General features: G+C 44.3%; 1 protein-coding gene across 1 annotated transcript in view; it reads left to right on the top strand.

The window, feature by feature from the left end:
• The window catches only part of LOC144791846 (putative cation-transporting ATPase 13A4), a 446,251-nt gene that overhangs the window by 100,016 nt on the left and 328,278 nt on the right, over window positions 1-17,957 (top strand). Inside the window, exon 4 of the mRNA XM_078666631.1 lies at window positions 5,813-5,883. Coding sequence (XP_078522757.1) covers window positions 5,813-5,883 — 71 coding nt within the window. The remainder of the gene's footprint in view (window positions 1-5,812; window positions 5,884-17,957) is intronic.

Below are 17,957 nucleotides of genomic sequence, written 5' to 3'. Positions count from 1 at the left end.
TCCAAGCCACATAGGAAGAGGACAGCCAACACTACATAAGCTAATTGAAGCAATTAAAAAAGAATGGAGCTAGAACAATCCCTAACTAGTATCAGCCCAAAACTCAGTAAACAAACAAAAACAATGTACGAGTACCTACAACACAAAATTCAACTAAATGCAAACACAAAAGTTCTAGAATACTTAGACATGATTGCTAAATCAATACTTTAAATAAACGAAAATACGAAACATCATAATAATCAAAATCACAAATCATTTAAACAAGATAATTTTTAAATTAATAAATATAATAATGTCATAGAAAATTTAAAATCGAGCACAAAATATATGACATGATATAATTAATAAAATAAACAAACCAATATAACAAAATGCATTTCCCACACATAATAATACCAAATTACTTACAGTTATTTCGCAGTAGATGATCCTAGAAAATGATGAAATCCACAGCAGATAAATTACAAATCAAATGCATTCGATAACAAAGGCCCCCAAAAAATACAAAAATACAACCGTAAAAAAAAGTCTCCAATGCCGCACTCCTCTAAATTACGGAATCCTCAAAAACCCGGAAAGTAGTTTAGAAAAAAACGATCCAACAAACCCGAAAAAAAGGAAATGTAAAGTAACTTTTTGTAAAAAACAAAACACATTTTCCTTCACAAAAAAAAAGCATTGTCAGTTCCATTCATTCACCAAACGGAAAACCTGTAACTAAAAATGAAAACAACACCCACCCACAACAACAAATACAAACCCACACTCATTATTATAAACATTAAATACAACATAACAAAATGAAACAACACATAACTAAAACTACATAACACACTAACTCTATCCAAAACTACGTCAAACACAAAAAACTCTAAACTACCAAAACAACACCTAGGGGCCCTTTAGGATGACGGGCGGATTACCCCCGCCAGGCTGGCGGTAGCCACCGCCAGCCTGGGGGGGGGAAATCCGCCCGCCATCCGCACAGAAATGACCCCCCGCCACATTAGGATGGCTGGGGGGTCTGCGGCGGACAGAAAGACCGTCCGCCGCTTTTCCGCCCCGGTCGCCTTGCCGCCAGGGCGGAAAAGGTTTAATATTGTGGTGGTGTCTATTAGACACCGCCAGCTATATTATGATGGGCCAAAACAGTTGTATTTCCATGGCGGCATGAGGTCTTCACTTCAGGGGCCCCTGCGGGCCCCCGGATTGAAGGAGTGGTGGGGGGTGTACCTGTGGTACCCCCCTGCATTGGCATTAACAAAGCGGCAGGCACATCGCGGTGCCTGCCGCTTTGTTCATGCAAATGCATTTGTGCATTTTTAGCATCGTGGCAGACGGTGCTGAGAGCACCGCCCGCCACAATGCTAAAAATGCAGGATGAGCCCGCCACAGTGACGGGCGCATCCTAATACCCCCCCGGAACCCCCGCCCTTATGGCGGATGGTCCCGATCACCGAAAGGATGAAGGGCGGACTAAGTCCTCCCTCATCCTAATAGGCCCCCAAGTTACACTAAAAATGAGAAAATAATGCCCTAACAAATCTTATTACAGTACAACCAACTTACACCTACCCTAAAACTACCTTAAAAGTATAAAATTGAACTTACCTTAACCGACGAAACGTAGCTCCCAACCAAGGGGTTGATTAGGATGGCGGGCGGATCACCATCGTCGGCTCTGCAGTGGCGATCCACCCGCCATCGCAACCCAATTTACCCCCCGCTATATTATAATGGCGGGGTATCTCGACGAATGCAAAGTGCATCTGCCACTTTTTTCACCTGTCGGCAATTGTTCTGATTGCCCGCCAGGTGGACTTGGGCCACAATATGGTGGCAGTGCTTAGCAGGCACCGCCATCCATATTATGATGACTGCGGTGGCTCGCCATGGAAAGGCTGGTGGGAATGTGCTTTGGGGGCCCGTTGCGGGCCCCCGGCGGGATGGGGTGGGGGGATGCACTTGGGGGGTACCTATGGTACCCCCTCCATGTGCATGCAAATGGTGCCTGGCACATTGTGTATGCAAATGCACACCATTGCACTTTTGCATTGCTGGTAAAAGCACCCACCGCAATGTCAAAAATGTGGAATACGACGGCCAGGGTGGTGGTCGCATCCTAATTAGTGGTGCGGGACCGCCGCACGTATGGCGGCCGGTCCCAAAACCATGAGAACGTTGGGCGGACTCAGGTTAAAAAGATTCAAAAATTGGTAAAATAGACATTACATATATTATCAAAAACAAAAACAAAAAATATAAGATTTAATGTATATTAAAATATATGATTGTTTGATGTACTGTAAATATGCAACAGATATGAAAATGTATGTATATATGATACAAAATTATTTAAAATATTAAATATATATTTTTTAAAATAATATTTAATATACTAATAAAATTATAGAAAATATAACCTTGTAAAATACACATTTTACAATTTAAAAAAGACCTTTTAATTATGTAAAATGTATTAATAAAGCGGTATTTTTTTTGTCATGAAAAATAATAAACAATAAAAATGAAACTGTATATAATTAAATAATTAAAAATATTTTACTGTACTATTATATAATTGAACCAGAAAATGTACCATTTTGCTAAACTGTCAAAAAATGTGTATGTGCAAATATAATTTTTAATTTACAATTGAACATGAAAAATTAATGTTAAATATATATATTATTCTTTATTATAAAATCTGAATATCATCCTAATTTCTGATTTTTTTGAATATTATAATAGATTTGATAACAAAACAAAATAAAAAACAATGTAATTGTGAATAGAAAAATACATGTGTTTGCAAATAAAAATGTTGCCAATAAAAATAACATATGTCTCCTTACTTATTTCAATATATAAATAAACTGTAAAAGTATATTATATAATAAAGAAGGAAAATATACTATTGCTAACTTCAAAATCAACTAAACTCAAAGAAAATGCTGGATAATAACTAACAAAAATGTACTATTCCAACTCCAAAACCAACTAAACTCAGAGAAAGTACTGGATAATAAACCATACTAATTTACTATTCTAACACCAAAACCAACTAAACTCAGAGAAAGTGCAAAATAATAAACCATAATAATGTATTATTCCTACTCCAAATTCAACTAAACTCAGGGAAAGTGCTGGATAAAAAATCATAATAATTTACTACCCCAAAAGCAAATAAACGTAGGGAAAATGCTGGATAATAAACCATAATAATGTATTATTCCAACTCCAAATCCAACAAAACTCAGGGAAAGTGCTTGATAATAAAACCATATCAATTACTATTCCAACTCCAAAACCAACTTAACTCAGGGAAAGTGCTAGATAATAAATAAAACCAAAAAATACTATTCCAAATCCAAAACAAACTAAATTCAAGGAAAGTGCTGGATAATAAAATTAACAAAATTACTATTCCAACTCCAAAACAAACTAAACTCAGGAAAAGTGCTGAACAATAAACCATCATAATTTAATATTCCAACTCCAAAAGCAACTAAAATACTGAAAAGTGCTAGATAATAAACAATAACAATATACTATTCCAACTCCAAAAGCAACTAAAATACTGAAAAGTGCTAGATAATAAACAATAACAATATACTATTCCAACTCCAAATCCAACAAAACTCAGGAACAGTGCTGGATAATAAAACCCCTAAAAATTATTATTCCAAATCCAACTGAACTCAGGGAAAGTGCTGGATAATAAAACCAAAATAATTACTATTCCAACTCAAAACAAACTAAACTCAGAGAAAGTTCTGGATACTAAATCATAATAATTTACTATTCCAACTCCAAATTCAACAAACCCCAATAAAAGTGCTGGCTAATAAAAGAAAAAGAAAACCAACAAAATTACTATTCCAACTCCAAAACAAACTAAACTCAGAGAAAGTGCTGGATAATAAACCATAAAAATGTTCTTTTCCAACTCCAAATACAAATAAACTCAGGGAAAGTGCTGAATAATAATCCATCATAATTTAATATTCCAACTCCAAAAGCAACTAAAATACTGAAAAGTGCTAGATAATAAACAATAACAATATACTATTCCAACACCAAATCCAACAAAACTCAGGGACAGTGCTGGATAATAAAACCCTAAAAATTACTATTTCAACTCCAAAATCAACTGAACTCAGGGAAAGTGCTGGATAATAAAACCAAAATAATTACTATTCCTACTAAAAACAAACTAAACTCACTGAAAGTTCTGGATACTAAATCATAATAATTTACTATTCCTACTACAAATTCAACAAACCTCAATAAAAGTTCTGGCTAATAAAAGAAAAATACATTTGTAAATACAAATAATTTATTATTTATAAAATATTGCTTAATAATATTTCCAACATGTATATTTTTTTCAAATATATATACAAAACTACATTAAAAAATGTTCTTCAAAATTGATAATTTCACACGTTTTATTTAATTATTCAGTAAATTATGAACAATAATTAATAAAAACATATTTCATAATAAAGGTATACAAAATAATTATAAACAATATTTTGAAGCACCACGTCTAACAACAAATTAAAATGATTAATATTACATTATAAATTACGAATAAACATAAATATTTTATATTTCAATATTATGCATCTTTTAACACTTTTTACACTAAAAATATTGAGAAAATGAAAATATAATATTATACTAAATATTTACCTATAAGTATATTATTTTTAATACATTGTAAGCATTTTAAAAATGTAATTACATTTTTCCACACAATTCACATCTAAATATTTGCACCAACATTTATTTTGAATTTAAAAACAAATGTAACTTTTTATATATTGTTTTTTACATTTTTTTTATTTATTTATTATATCTATTTTTTTTATTTACATTTTTTTTAAACATTCTTATTACTCCCCACCCGTATCCCCCATAAACCCAACATCCTACTCTTCAAATATTTAAAACATTTGCCAAAAGTTACATTTTACACCAATTATTCAAATAACTCCCCACCCTTATCCCCTATAGACCCAACATCCCACTCCAATAATGTTATACATTTTTTGAAAAATGTAAATACTAATACCAAATAACTTAAAAATAAATCGATATTATTTACAACTAAATTTTTGCCATCGATATTTACAAAATCATTATTTCTACATTACACCTAAGTCGATATTCATGCAATGAAAGAACGTACCTCGAACTTTTGCACCATCGATATTCTTGACTCGATATTCTTGCATTTTATATTTTTATGTTGATAGTCTGTCTCTGCACTGTGTATACCACTGCAAAGCACTATAAATACTATTATAAAGCCTACACTGGTCCACACCAATCCATGAAGGGTTCTTTTTGGTACGGGCTACATTTGGACAGGTCCTTGACTGGGTTTGAGGGTAGTCTTAAACACAGCCCACACGCATGTACACACAAGTGTGAGCATGTGTTCACATTCAAGCAGCCCAGAGCTTATTACCCTAGCTACTCAGGGCCTTATCATAAAATAGTTCCATTTGTGGTTTGCAATCCCTATTCAAGTACAACAGGGCTTATAGTGACCAATACTTTGGTAGAGAGACTCATTCACAGCAAGAGTCCATAAAGCAGGGTACCCAAGAATGAATAATCCAGGGGGGATAAATAGGCGGAACTCATTTCTCATAGTACCCTTTTGTTTGGACACAAAACTCATTAAGAGTAATTCTTAGAAGGATGCTATTTGGAACTCTGTATATGTAACCTTCTCTTATATGATCAAACTGTGGTGGAATGAAGTGGTCTAATAAGGTCATGTTTGTTTCTGCAGGTTCGATTTATTGAGGTACAGAAGATTCGGTATGTTTGGGACAGCTCTGAGAACCAGTTCACGAAAATTGGGTATGGTTCATTTTCTCTACACAAACAATTGATGAACTGTATGCCTCCAGCCATAAGTTGATATTTGGGAGTGGGGGAAGTTCAAGCATCCTATCGCCTCGGGCATCTTAGACCTGTTAGAGCCTGGGATAGACTTGAGTCAGAGTCCCTGCTCCTGCAATGGCAAGTCACATAACTCCCAGGAAGAACATAAAAGTTCCACCATCTTCAAGACCTATTAAAGACAATCCTTCTGTGGCATCTAGATAAAGCATGTTAAAGTAAACAATTTTAACGATAAACCTACCTGTATTACATCTGTTTCTAAACTAAAAGATCCTATTTTCCTCTTTGGTAGACCCACTGGATATTTCTCTGGCTGCATATACCCAGAGCATGCCATGTTTTGCTCTTCTGTCACTTCAGAAGACTGTGTTCGTCATTTCTCCTTGCTGTCTTCAATCAGTGCGTGCCACATGTGTCTCCTTTATTTGGTAGACCACGGCAAGCAAAGTCTCAAATATGCCTGGCCCTGCCAACATTTGATGAGAAAGGGACAAATGGCATTTGAAGCTTGTGGTTATGATACAACCTTAACTTCCCTCTGGCCCCAACTCCAGTCCTTTCCCCTCTTACAACCTCATAGTCTCTTCACTTAAAGTAATGCATTCCTCTTACAGACACTCCTATATTTCACCTCAGCCAAGTACTGCATCTACCTAATAACAGAATAATTCTCAGGTTAAATCCCAGATCATCTTCCATGTCTCTTTTCCGCTCAACTAGCACTCTGAGTAACTGCTGAATGCTTAGCAGTGCCTATGGGGCTAGGACTGTTTTGATTCCATGTGAGGTTTCCTGGTAGCTTGGCACTGCCACCAGGGCCTAGGATTCTGTCACTACTGGGTTCACTCCACCATATACTACCTAGTGGCACATCCCTGTTCCCTGAAGCTTGCATTCTGTTACAGCTAGGTGTGCTCTATATTGTACTTATGAGTGACGTAGCACTGCCCACGGGGTCAGGATTCTGGTGGTTACTGTATTAACCCCATGTAGTTTTTCCCAGGTGGATAGAATTGTACACCCCGGTAAATTACCACTCCTACCAGGGGATGGGATTGAGTGAGTTCTGGGTGACCGCATATACCATTACATTGGTACTTATGTTGCCATATAGTTGGTATATGCTTTCATGGCCGCTTGCATATTCACTACACAGCAGGATGTTCTGATAGCCTGCATGGCGTGTAGCACAATCTCTTCAGGACATATTGAATAACAGATTGCATGACTTTATTGAGTGATAAATTTCATAGAAAATTTGTCACAAATTAAATAACAAATATGTGACAGAATGAAGTATACAAAAAAGCAAAGGGGGGAATACTTGAATTAATTTCAGCTACTGGTAATTACTCTGGCTAACATCTGCACATCATGTCACCTCAGTTTACACCCAGCCATGTGAAAATCAGTCTTGACCCTGCTCCGATAGGAACAGTTAGGCCGGAACTGACAGGTCAGGTCCTCCCAGAACCAGAACACACGCAAGCCAAGACCGGTATTGCCATGGATAAGGCTCTTCAGTCAGGCGCAGCTTGCTTTCGACACTTGTTGCCAGTGGGCAGTGGACTCCCCGGCTAAAACTCGCAAGGAGGCTATACCATCTGCCCCGCGTACTCATCGTCGGTCCTCTACCTTACGCATCCTGAGCCTTAACGCTAGATCCCTAGTTCAACACCACCTAGCTGTTAGAGACCTGATGCGCGAAGAGGCCCCCGATATCGTGGCTATCACTGAGACGTGGTTGAAGGACGACGACGTGGCCATTATTAATCTGGCATTTCCCTCCGACTATTCGGTCTTCACTTTAAATCGATCGACTAGAGGGGGAGGCATCGCTCTTGCAGTTAGAGCCTGTTTTTCATGTCGCTGGTCCGCTTCTAACATCGCAGGCTGCGAGAGTGCTGCTTTCAAAATTGCGGTTAACCCTCAGTTCTCCCTGTCAGGAATGGTAGTTTACCGTCCGCCGGGAAGTGAGGTGTCATTCAAGGCTGCCTTCCCGGATGCTGTTAGTTCATTGGCGATGGGATGTGCGAATTTCTCCATTCTGGGAGACTTAAATTTGCATTTTGAGAATCAGAATTTTCCCACGGTGCGTTGTATACTAGCCGACTTGGAGGCTCTCCAACTTCATCAATTAGTACAGCTTCCTAGGTACGCTAGATCCGTTCTTTACGAACTTGTCCAAGGCCACAGTTACAGCTGTTACTCGCTCGGCTGGACGGACCATTCTTTGGTGGTCATTGAGGTCCTCGTGCCGGGAACTTCGTCACCTGCGTCGGCAAGGATGGTCTCTGCACGACACTGGAGTAAATTGAGACTCGAGGACTTTCATAGAGTCCTCGCTGCAGTGCCGCTGGGACCGCTGGAGGATGCAGATGTTGGCTATGACCGGTTCTGCTCGTGGGTTACCACGGCTCTGGACTCCCTGATTCCTATTTCTACTAGGAAAATTAGTTCGTGGGAGTCCAGCCCCTGGTACGATAGTGCACTACGTGCACTCAAGGGCAGTTGTAGGCGAGCAGAGAGGGAATGGCGGAAGGTATATGACAGTGGTAGGAAGATTATCTACCTTGCGGCCGTAAAAACTTACCATCGTGCAATATGTAAGGCCCGGGCAGCGTTCTACACTGCGGAATTTGGCAATAGCCCTAATCCAGCTAAAACCATCATTAAGGTGGTAAAAGATCTGGCTGTCAAGCGGGCCTCGGCAATTACTCCAAGTTCTACGGCACACTGCGAGGCTCTTGCCCTGTTCTTTCTGGAAAAGGTTCAGAACATCTACCTAACATTCCCTGAGGTCAGGCCACCGGTAGGTACCCCAGATTATATGGCTGGTGATTCCATGCTGTCTGTGGTGCCTCCATTAACAACTAAGGGCTTTGACACTCTGGCCCAGCGGGTGAAATCCGGGTCGCCCGCTGATCCGCTTAAGCCTGCCCTTTTCAGAGACCAGCTTTTCATGGGTCGTACCTCGATCCTTTCTCTGTTGAACATCTCACTAGCCTCAGGCATGGTCCCCGCCAGCTGGAAGCGGGCTGTGGTTTCGCCCATTTTAAAGAAACCCTCTTTGGACCCGGAAAAGCCGGAAAGTTATCGGCCCATTTCCCTGCTCCCTTGGCCGACCAAAGTGTTGGAGGCCCATGTGAATAAGACTCTTTCCGACCACCTCTCCCATCTGAACATCTTAGATCCCACCCAGAACGGTTTCCGTGCTGGACATAGCACAGAGACCGCCCTTCTCACCATGGCTGAATATCTTCGCACAGTGATGGATGGAGGACAGATGGCGGCGCTGGTATTACTCGATCTGAGCGCCGCCTTTGATACTGTCTCCCATCCAATCCTGTTGCAGCGCCTGGTGGAGATAGGAGTGTGTGGGTCTGCCCTCCAGTGGTTTCGGTCTTTCCTCGAGGATCGTTTCTTCAGCGTTGCAGTGCCACCGTTCCAGTCCAAATTCCATCCACTGAAGCAGGGAGTACCGCGGGGATCCTCGCTGAGCCCCACGTTGTTCAACCTTTACGTGAGACCGCTGGCTGAGGTTGTCAGGCAATGGGGTATGACCATGGTGTCATATGCCGATGACACTCAGCTAGCGGTTACGATCAGCGGGGATGTAGACCTGGATGCTCCCAAGTTTCAGAGTGGTCTTAGGGCGGTGGCAAGCTGGATGGAGACCAACTGCCTCCAGCTCAACGCGAAGAAAACCGAGGTTATGATCGTTGGCAGACGGGCGGACCTCTGGGGAGATAGGTGGTGGCCTCCGGAGCTTGGGCCGGCTCCCCTCCCGGTGACGGAACTAAAGAACCTGGGAGTGTGGATGGATCCCACTCTCAGTTTTGAGGGGCACACAAAGAAAACGGCGGCGTGCTGTTTTGGAATCCTCCGATCCTTGCGCCCAATTCTCAAGTTCTTTGATTCACGCACCCGACAGTTAGTTATACAGGCGACTGTTATATCACGCTTGGACTATGCTAGCTCGCTTCTGGCGGGTGCTAACCAGGCCGAACTTACCCGACTTCAGCGGGTGCAGAATGCCGCTTCAAGGGCTATCGTGGGTCTCCCCCATTCTTGCCCTGTCTCTAGTACCTTAAAAGCTCTACACTGGCTGCCAGTTAGAGCCAGAATCCAATTTAAGGTACTCTGTTTAGCTTTTAAAATCTTAAAAGGTACGGCTCCTCAAACTCTACTGGACCTCCTGACCTGGTACGTCCCCACTCGGCACCTGAGATCTATGGGTCAAGCTCTCACCATTATCCCTAGATACAAGTTGTGCCGTGTTGGAGGCCGGTCTTTCCGGGTTAAAGCGGCCGAACTGTGGAATTCCCTTCCGGTGGGGATTCGGCTGTCGGAGGATCTTTTGTCCTTTCGTAGGGCGATTAAAACGTTCCTTTTTTAAATAAAAACCTGTCTGGATTTCTTTAGCTGTTGTGTTTCTGTGGTTGTTGCGTGGTACCTTGCCGTGCGCCGGGACGCCCCTTAGCTGGGGCAGCTGTGCGCAGTACAAATCCACGTAACATAACATAACATAACATGTAACCCTGATAATTGCTATATTTTACTACCACAACAGCAGTAAAAACTGCCATTTTCGTTGCTTGCACAATGGCATCCTTGCAGTGCTACTGATGAATGCCAGCAGCACTAGGGGAATACATTTTGGAGCTGACAGATGCTGAACGAAGCAGGCAAAGCAAGAGTGTGTATGAGATATGGGATAAACGTTGCCCAATGATCTTTGTTGTAAATGTAATGAAATATTTGTTGCAAGTGACACCACTCAGTGTATTTGTAACATCTTTCATGTGTCTTAATAGCACCACTAGGGGGTGGACATGAGTTCCAGATCTATTAGGTCTGACACAATGGGGTCGATTCTGATGTCGCCAAAAGTGCGTTCCCAATGCTATTTGTAGGCTTACCTTACATCCGACTCGTATCTGGAGCTTTTTCGTACAAACTTAGCTAGTCGATTTGTATAACAGGCAAATTTCCAACCAAATCATCCCCTCCGATTTGTGCACTATGTCAGTAGCGAACAGGCACATGAAACACGGAAATCGAGTCGTACGGAGGCGCAACCTAACCAATTTCCGGATACGCAAGTACAATGCGCATTCAATACGCGTCGAACAGGGCGCTGCCTCCAGCACGTCACAGCATTCGGACGAGGCGTATGAAAACTCCGAGCTACGCCAGGGCACGATCAATGGGGACGAGATGGAGCAGCCATGTATCCAATCACGCATGTCTTCCCCATACTGTATGACCATCGTTACCGACGCTCACAACACAGAAGATAAGTCAGACACCTACAACACACCAAAATGTCATGAGTACAATGAAGGAAACACCATCATCGGGGGTGGATGCCTATCCCAAATAGCATATCCCACCCATAGGGGAGTTGACGCCTATCACTCCCAGTATTGTCCACCCCATAGGTGTGTGGATGCCTATCACTCACAGCATATCCCACCCACAGGGGGTGGATGATTATCACTCACAGTAATGACCACCCCATAGGGGGTAAATGCCCATCACTCATAGCATATCTCACCCATAGGGGGGTGGATGCATATCACTTACTGCATATCCCACCCATAGGGGGTGGATGCCTATCACTCCCAGTATTGTCCTCCCCATAGGGGGGTGGATGCCTATCACTCACAGCATATCCCAACCATAGGGGGGTGGATGCCTATCACTCACAGAATTGTCCACCCCATAGGGGGTGATGCCTATCACTCACAGCATATCCCACCCATAGGGGGGTGGATGCCTATCACTCACAGTATTGTCCATCCCATAGTGGTGGATGCCTATCATTCACAGCAAATCCCACCCATAGGGGGGTTGATGCCTATCACTCACAGTATTGTCCACCACATAGGGGTGGATGCCTATCACTCACAGCATATCCCACCAATAGGGGGTGGATGCCTATCACTCACAGCATATCCCACCCATAGGGGGGTAGATGCCTATCACTCACAGTATTGACCACCCGATAAGGGGATGGATGCCTATCACTCACAGCATATCCCACCCATAGGGGGGTGGATGCCTATCACTCACAGTATTGTCCACCCCATAGGGGGGTGGATGTCTATCACTCACAGCATATCCCAACCATGGGGGGAGTGGATGCCTATCACTCACAGTACTGTCCACCCCATAGGGGTGGATGCCTATCACTCACAGCATATCCCACCCAATAGGGGGGTGGATGCCTATCACTCACAGTATTTTCCACCCCACAGGGGGGTTGATGCCTATCACTCCCAGTATTGTCCACCGCATAGGGGGGTGGGTGCCTATCACTCACAGCATATCCCACCCATAGGGGTGGATGCCTATCACTCACAGTATTATTAACCACCCCATAGTGGGGTGGATGCCTATCACTCCCAGTATTGTCCACCGCATAGGGGGGTGGGTGCCTATCACTCACAGCATATCCCACCCACAGGGGTGGATGCCTATCACTCACAGTATTATTGACCACCCCATAGTGGGGTGGATGCCTATCACTCTCAGAATTGTCCAAAATGTAGGGGGTGGATGCCTATCACTCACAATATTGTCCACCCCATAGGGAGGTGGATGCATATCAATATGACCATCCGCACTCATAGGGGGAAAGATACCCATCAACACCAGGATACACACACATATATGGTGACTAAGCAAACCACCCCCTCTACCATCTCTGCAACATTGCATGTTTGTATGTGAAAAATGCTCACAACACAGATTGTGGCAGTGGACCTACAAGGTGACTCACAATACATGTGTGCCCAAAATGTAAATGTGTGTCACTAATAGCCTGCATCAACTGATCATTGTGGTAATGGTGTCTAACCCCCCCCCCATCACTACATTGAGCAAAAGGTGATTGTGGTGTTCAAAATTCCTGTTTCTACTGATCATTGTGGCAATGGGGTCTAAACCCCCCATCACTACTGTGACCCAAGGTGAACATGGGGTCCACCAATCCAGGATCTTATGATCATTGTGGTAATAGGACATAATCCCCCCATCACCACAGTGACCAAAAGGTAATTGTGAACATGAAAATAGCAGCATCTCCAAAACAGCATGCATGATCCTGTGTCCAAATTGCACAAGCGATGTTGTGGCAATGTAGTGGCTGTGTCACATACAAACATTGATTATGTGAGGCAAATATTGCTGTGTATCACAAAAACACCTTCTGCCCTGTACAGAAAAGCAATGGGCATGATCCCTGACAATGATTCCAGTGTACAGTTAGACAATGCGCAAAGTGAGCACCATGATGTATACACACATACCTACACCAACAGATACACATACTAAGGAATCATGCAGATACTGTAGATGTCAGGTGACCAAGTTCCAAACCATGTCAGCAATGGGAGATATAAAACATGATGAATGTGCAGGCAGATGAGCCAGGAGATGCAGGGACACTAGGATAAAACCTCCAAAAAACATACTGCTAATGGCCCCGAAAATACATAACAGTGCAGTGCTGCAGATGCACAAACACAGACACTATTACAACAGCAAGTTCTTGATACACATCATCAACTCCATGTACATCAGATGCAACACCACTGGATAACAAAAAATGGCTTTATTCAGCTATAAAATATATATAGATGTTCATGCCACGATGTGAAAAGGCCAATGGCCAGTCCATCAAAGAGTCCTACCAGGGTGACATGTGACAACTTGTCACATATTTATTGCCTGCACTGCTATGGACCAGGGACCTCTCACCCCTTGGAGGGGCATACACAGTGGCAGGCCAATCACTGCTGGGACAGGATCAGGGGACAGGAGAATGGGACAGGATCAGGGGACAGGAGAATGGGGCAGGGGAGGTGTGGTGGGTGCACGAGTGACGCCAGCAACTGCAATGGAGGGGTCTGACACAGTGGGTGCCTTCACCACTGCTGGGCACAAGTCAGATGTGGTGTTTTCCTGCACCACTGCAATGTACGGGTCAGATGTGGTGGACAGGCTCTCAACTGCAGTGCCCAGGTCAGACGGGGGATGGGCCTCCTACTGCAGTGCCAACATCAAGAGGAATGAAATGGGGTTCAGATGAGGTGGGCAGGACAGAGGGGGGAGACGCAGACCCCACTCCAGTGGCAGGGACAGGCTGAGCATGTGAGGTGGGGGTTGAAGAGCATGTAGGAGGGGGTGAGGGCCTAAGCATCTTGGAGAAGTGGTATGGGTATGTGGGTGAACCTGGTGCAGGGAATGGCTGTAGGACCTGTGTATTGTAGAGAAGTGTGGCTCAATGGTTAGAGCGGCAGACCCTGATGCAGTAGTCTGGCCGGGACCAGGGTTCAATTCTCGCCTCGGCGGGTCTCGGGCTCAATTTCCTTGGACCTGATAATTCTCGCCTCGGTGCCTATTCTAATCATGAGTCCCACTCTGCACCTCTGGGCAATAGCTTGCTTAATCTCTACAACGGCCCCAACAACGCTGAGGATGCCTGACTTCACCTTGGGGGTGCCCAGGAGTGGGCTCCTCACAGAGAAAGGCCAGGAAGGGTTCCTCGGCGGTATTCGTACAAGCGCCGAGATGCCTACGGGTAGCCGTGCGCTATATAAGTGCGTAATTATCATTTTATTGGCGTCCTGGGGGCTACAGGGTGTAAGGTTGAAGTTTGTGTTTTAGGTTGTGTCTTACCCTTCCTGGTCCGGGGAGACTTGTGTGTGAGGGCCTCAGTGTTTGTGCGCCGGGGGTAGGGTGTACGTTTTGCAGGGGAACTCCCCTCTGTTGGTGTTGACTTCTTCTTCCCCTTCCCCTTGTAATTTGGAGCAGATTGATCTGTGGGGAAGAGGCCAAGGTCACAGACGAAGAGCTGCTTGGAAGTGGGGGTAGTAGGTGAGGCGAGGGAAGGTGTTTTGGAGCAAGAGGCATCTGAAGAATGTGGAGTGCTTGTGGGTGCCTGTATATGTGTCTGTGACCCATCCCCGGTGTGTGTGCCATTAGTCCCCGGAGTGTGCATGCTTGTGGATCCAGATTTTGGCTTGCCTGACTGTGTTCTGCTTTCGGTTGATGTGTTGCATGTATGTGCTGGTGTGTGTGTATGTTGGACAGTCAGGGGAAGGGTGGCTGTGAATGTGGCAGAGGTGTCAGGGGTGAGGGCCTGTTAGAGAAGGAGGACACTGCTGCCATCTGTGTGGAGGCCATGGACTGAATGGTCCAATGTAGGGCAGACATGTTAGATGAGACGCCCTTCATGTAGGACACCAGTTGGGTCAACAGACTGGTGTGAGAATGGAGGACACTCACCATTGATGTCTGCCCTACATGGACCTGTTTAGGTAAGTCCACAGACTTCACATGCAGGGCAACAGTGGAGACAGGGGCAGGGGGTGCGGTGCCTGCGACGAAGGAGACATGCTTCCTTACACGGGCGCCTCCACAGACATCTGGGATGGGAGCAGTTGGGAGGGTGGAGATGGTGGTGGTGGTGAGGTCAGACTCACTAGTTGTTGTCTTGGGTCTGCTGACACCTGCATCCACAAGGGTGTCATCACTGAAGCTGCTGTGTTCCTCAGCCAAGGTGGTCGTAGCTAAGATCTCCTCAGTGTGGCTCCCCTCACCCTCCATGCCACTGGGTCCCTCCAAATCCTCTGCAACAGACCCTGTCTGACTCTGCTAATCCTCTTGGTCCATGGAGCTGTCTCCTCCAGTGGCTGTAGATGGATGTAACTGCAAATCAACAGGCTAAACAGATAAACAGCAGTCACATGTATTGTCATCACACATCACAGTCAGTCCAACATATTACAGCACACAGATGTGCATCATTTGCAAGAAATCATCTAAAGTGTTGACAGATATTTTTAAAACACACATGTCAGTCTGCCAGTAATCCATGCCCACATATCCTACCTGTCTATGGAGACATCAGTCTGGTGCATGTAGCCAGTCACTACTCATATGTACACACATGCACCACATAGACAGTTGTCTGGACTGCAGGATTTGTGATGGAAATGTGTCGGTACACACATATACCATCACCTTTCACTGACTTTGTACGTGTGTCAGGATAAGGGATGGCCAAAGTCATTGTCAGTAATATGGATATGCTTCCTTCACCAGGCACTATGATGTGTTCATGTATTGCTGGACAATGCCACAATTGAGTGCATGCATGACAACTTCCATCACTGCAGGATACACTATTGCAAATTAAATAACATGCAACAGGGCAGTCTAGGTAATCAGTCATTGCTGCATTCTGTCACGGGGCAGTGCATCACAAAAGCAACAGTCTGCACTGTATTTCAATCATGTATTTGTGGAGAATATAAGCCCTGCATCTGTCAAGTGTGCATGTTGCCCCACTGCTACCCACATCTTAAGTCTACTGATGATCCCACGTCGTACAAATGCCACAGTAGAGTGACAGCAAGCACAAGTCTGTCAACATGATCACATCACAGTCTGATGACAATGAAGTATAGCTGCCTGCACTTATAATCAGAATACACCATTAGGCATAGTCAAGTGCCTACACACCTATGATTGACCCCAACGTGAAGATCCAACAGCCACATGTCAGCTGGCTGCCCAACCCAAAAACCTAAAAAGCTAGCTAACTCCACAATAAGACAGAGGCTGACACCTCATTGCACAATGCATTACATTTACTTTGACACAAATGATTAGGAGAACTGAGTGTACTCCATGTCCGGAGTAGGCATACCTGACCAGGTCCATGAGCAACATGGGATTAGCCTGAACAGCAGGCATGTGTCAATTCATGTGTGACACACATGATGTACATACTTCAGAGCCCACAACATTGTCACACCTGCTGCATGTGTGTTTGGGAAACACCCTAGACACATATGGTGAGGCAGAGCAGCAACTAGGACACGTATTTGTGGCCCCACAGAGTGCATGTCATAAATCTGTCAATGTGCAGATACAAGTCAATACATTCCCTCACTCATGAAGACAAATACATTCTGCTGGTAGCAGATGCTGTTCCCCACATCAACCTTGGACAACAGCAGCCCCCAAGTGAGACATGTCACTGACTGAAAGGGACACACCTGTGTAGCAGATGAGGAAGGGCCAATACAGAATGAATGCACATGATCCTAGACCAACCTGACAGACAAACTGTGGTAGCATAACCAGGATGAAGGAATGCAAAGATAATGTTAGAAACAGTTCACAGACAAGGCATGCACTTACCCCCTCCTTGCTGCTGTCTGGCCTTTAACAGCCCAAGCAGGTCAGGGAAGACCCCTGCTAGGATCCTGCGCATGTGGTGGGTCAGGGTCCGTATCCGCACCTACAGCAAGGAGGCAACAGCTCCAGCTGGATTCTAGCAATGCGTCTGATCCAGCCACGTAGGTCCTGCCACCTCTTCTGGCAGTTGCGGATGCGCCACCTGTGGACCCCCACAGATATAACTACCCGTGCAATGGTCAGCCCGATTTCCTGTTTCTGATGGACATCAACCTGTGAGGATGACAAAGTGAAAAGACCACAACTACACATACAACCTGCTAGTGCATCAAACAGTTGTATATACATGTAGTTTTCACAAGGGCATCTGATTTACACAGGTTGTGCAACTATGGTGATGGACACCTGTCGTGCATAAACAACACAGACCTAGTGTGCCTGTGTATTTTCACCTTTTTAAACAACACTTTTCAAGCACAGTACCTAGCACTATGGGCACCTACACACTTTGTGGGTAACAACTACTCAGTAAGCATGCTATCTACTGGTGCACACAATGCTATTAGAGCTAGTCAGATAACATGCACAATGAGAGAGGATGTGGCCTGCACAATCACCTGCTCCCCTGGTTTCCCGTACAGCTTGTTGTACTGCGGAAGGAGGCCGTCCAGCAGGGCCTGATTCTCCTCCTCTGTGAAAGCTGGGGCCATCTCCACAGCACGTGCCATAATTGAAGCCAGAGGATACAGATAGACAGCAGCAGTGGTAGCAGCGAGAGGTCAAGCTGGAGCATGTGGTGAAGGCAAGTGAGC

The sequence above is a fragment of the Lissotriton helveticus genome, chromosome 11 (assembly GCF_964261635.1).
Source record: "Lissotriton helveticus chromosome 11, aLisHel1.1, whole genome shotgun sequence".
Classification (NCBI taxonomy): Eukaryota; Metazoa; Chordata; class Amphibia; order Caudata; family Salamandridae; genus Lissotriton; species Lissotriton helveticus.
This window is presented reverse-complemented; position numbering and strand designations above follow the sequence as displayed.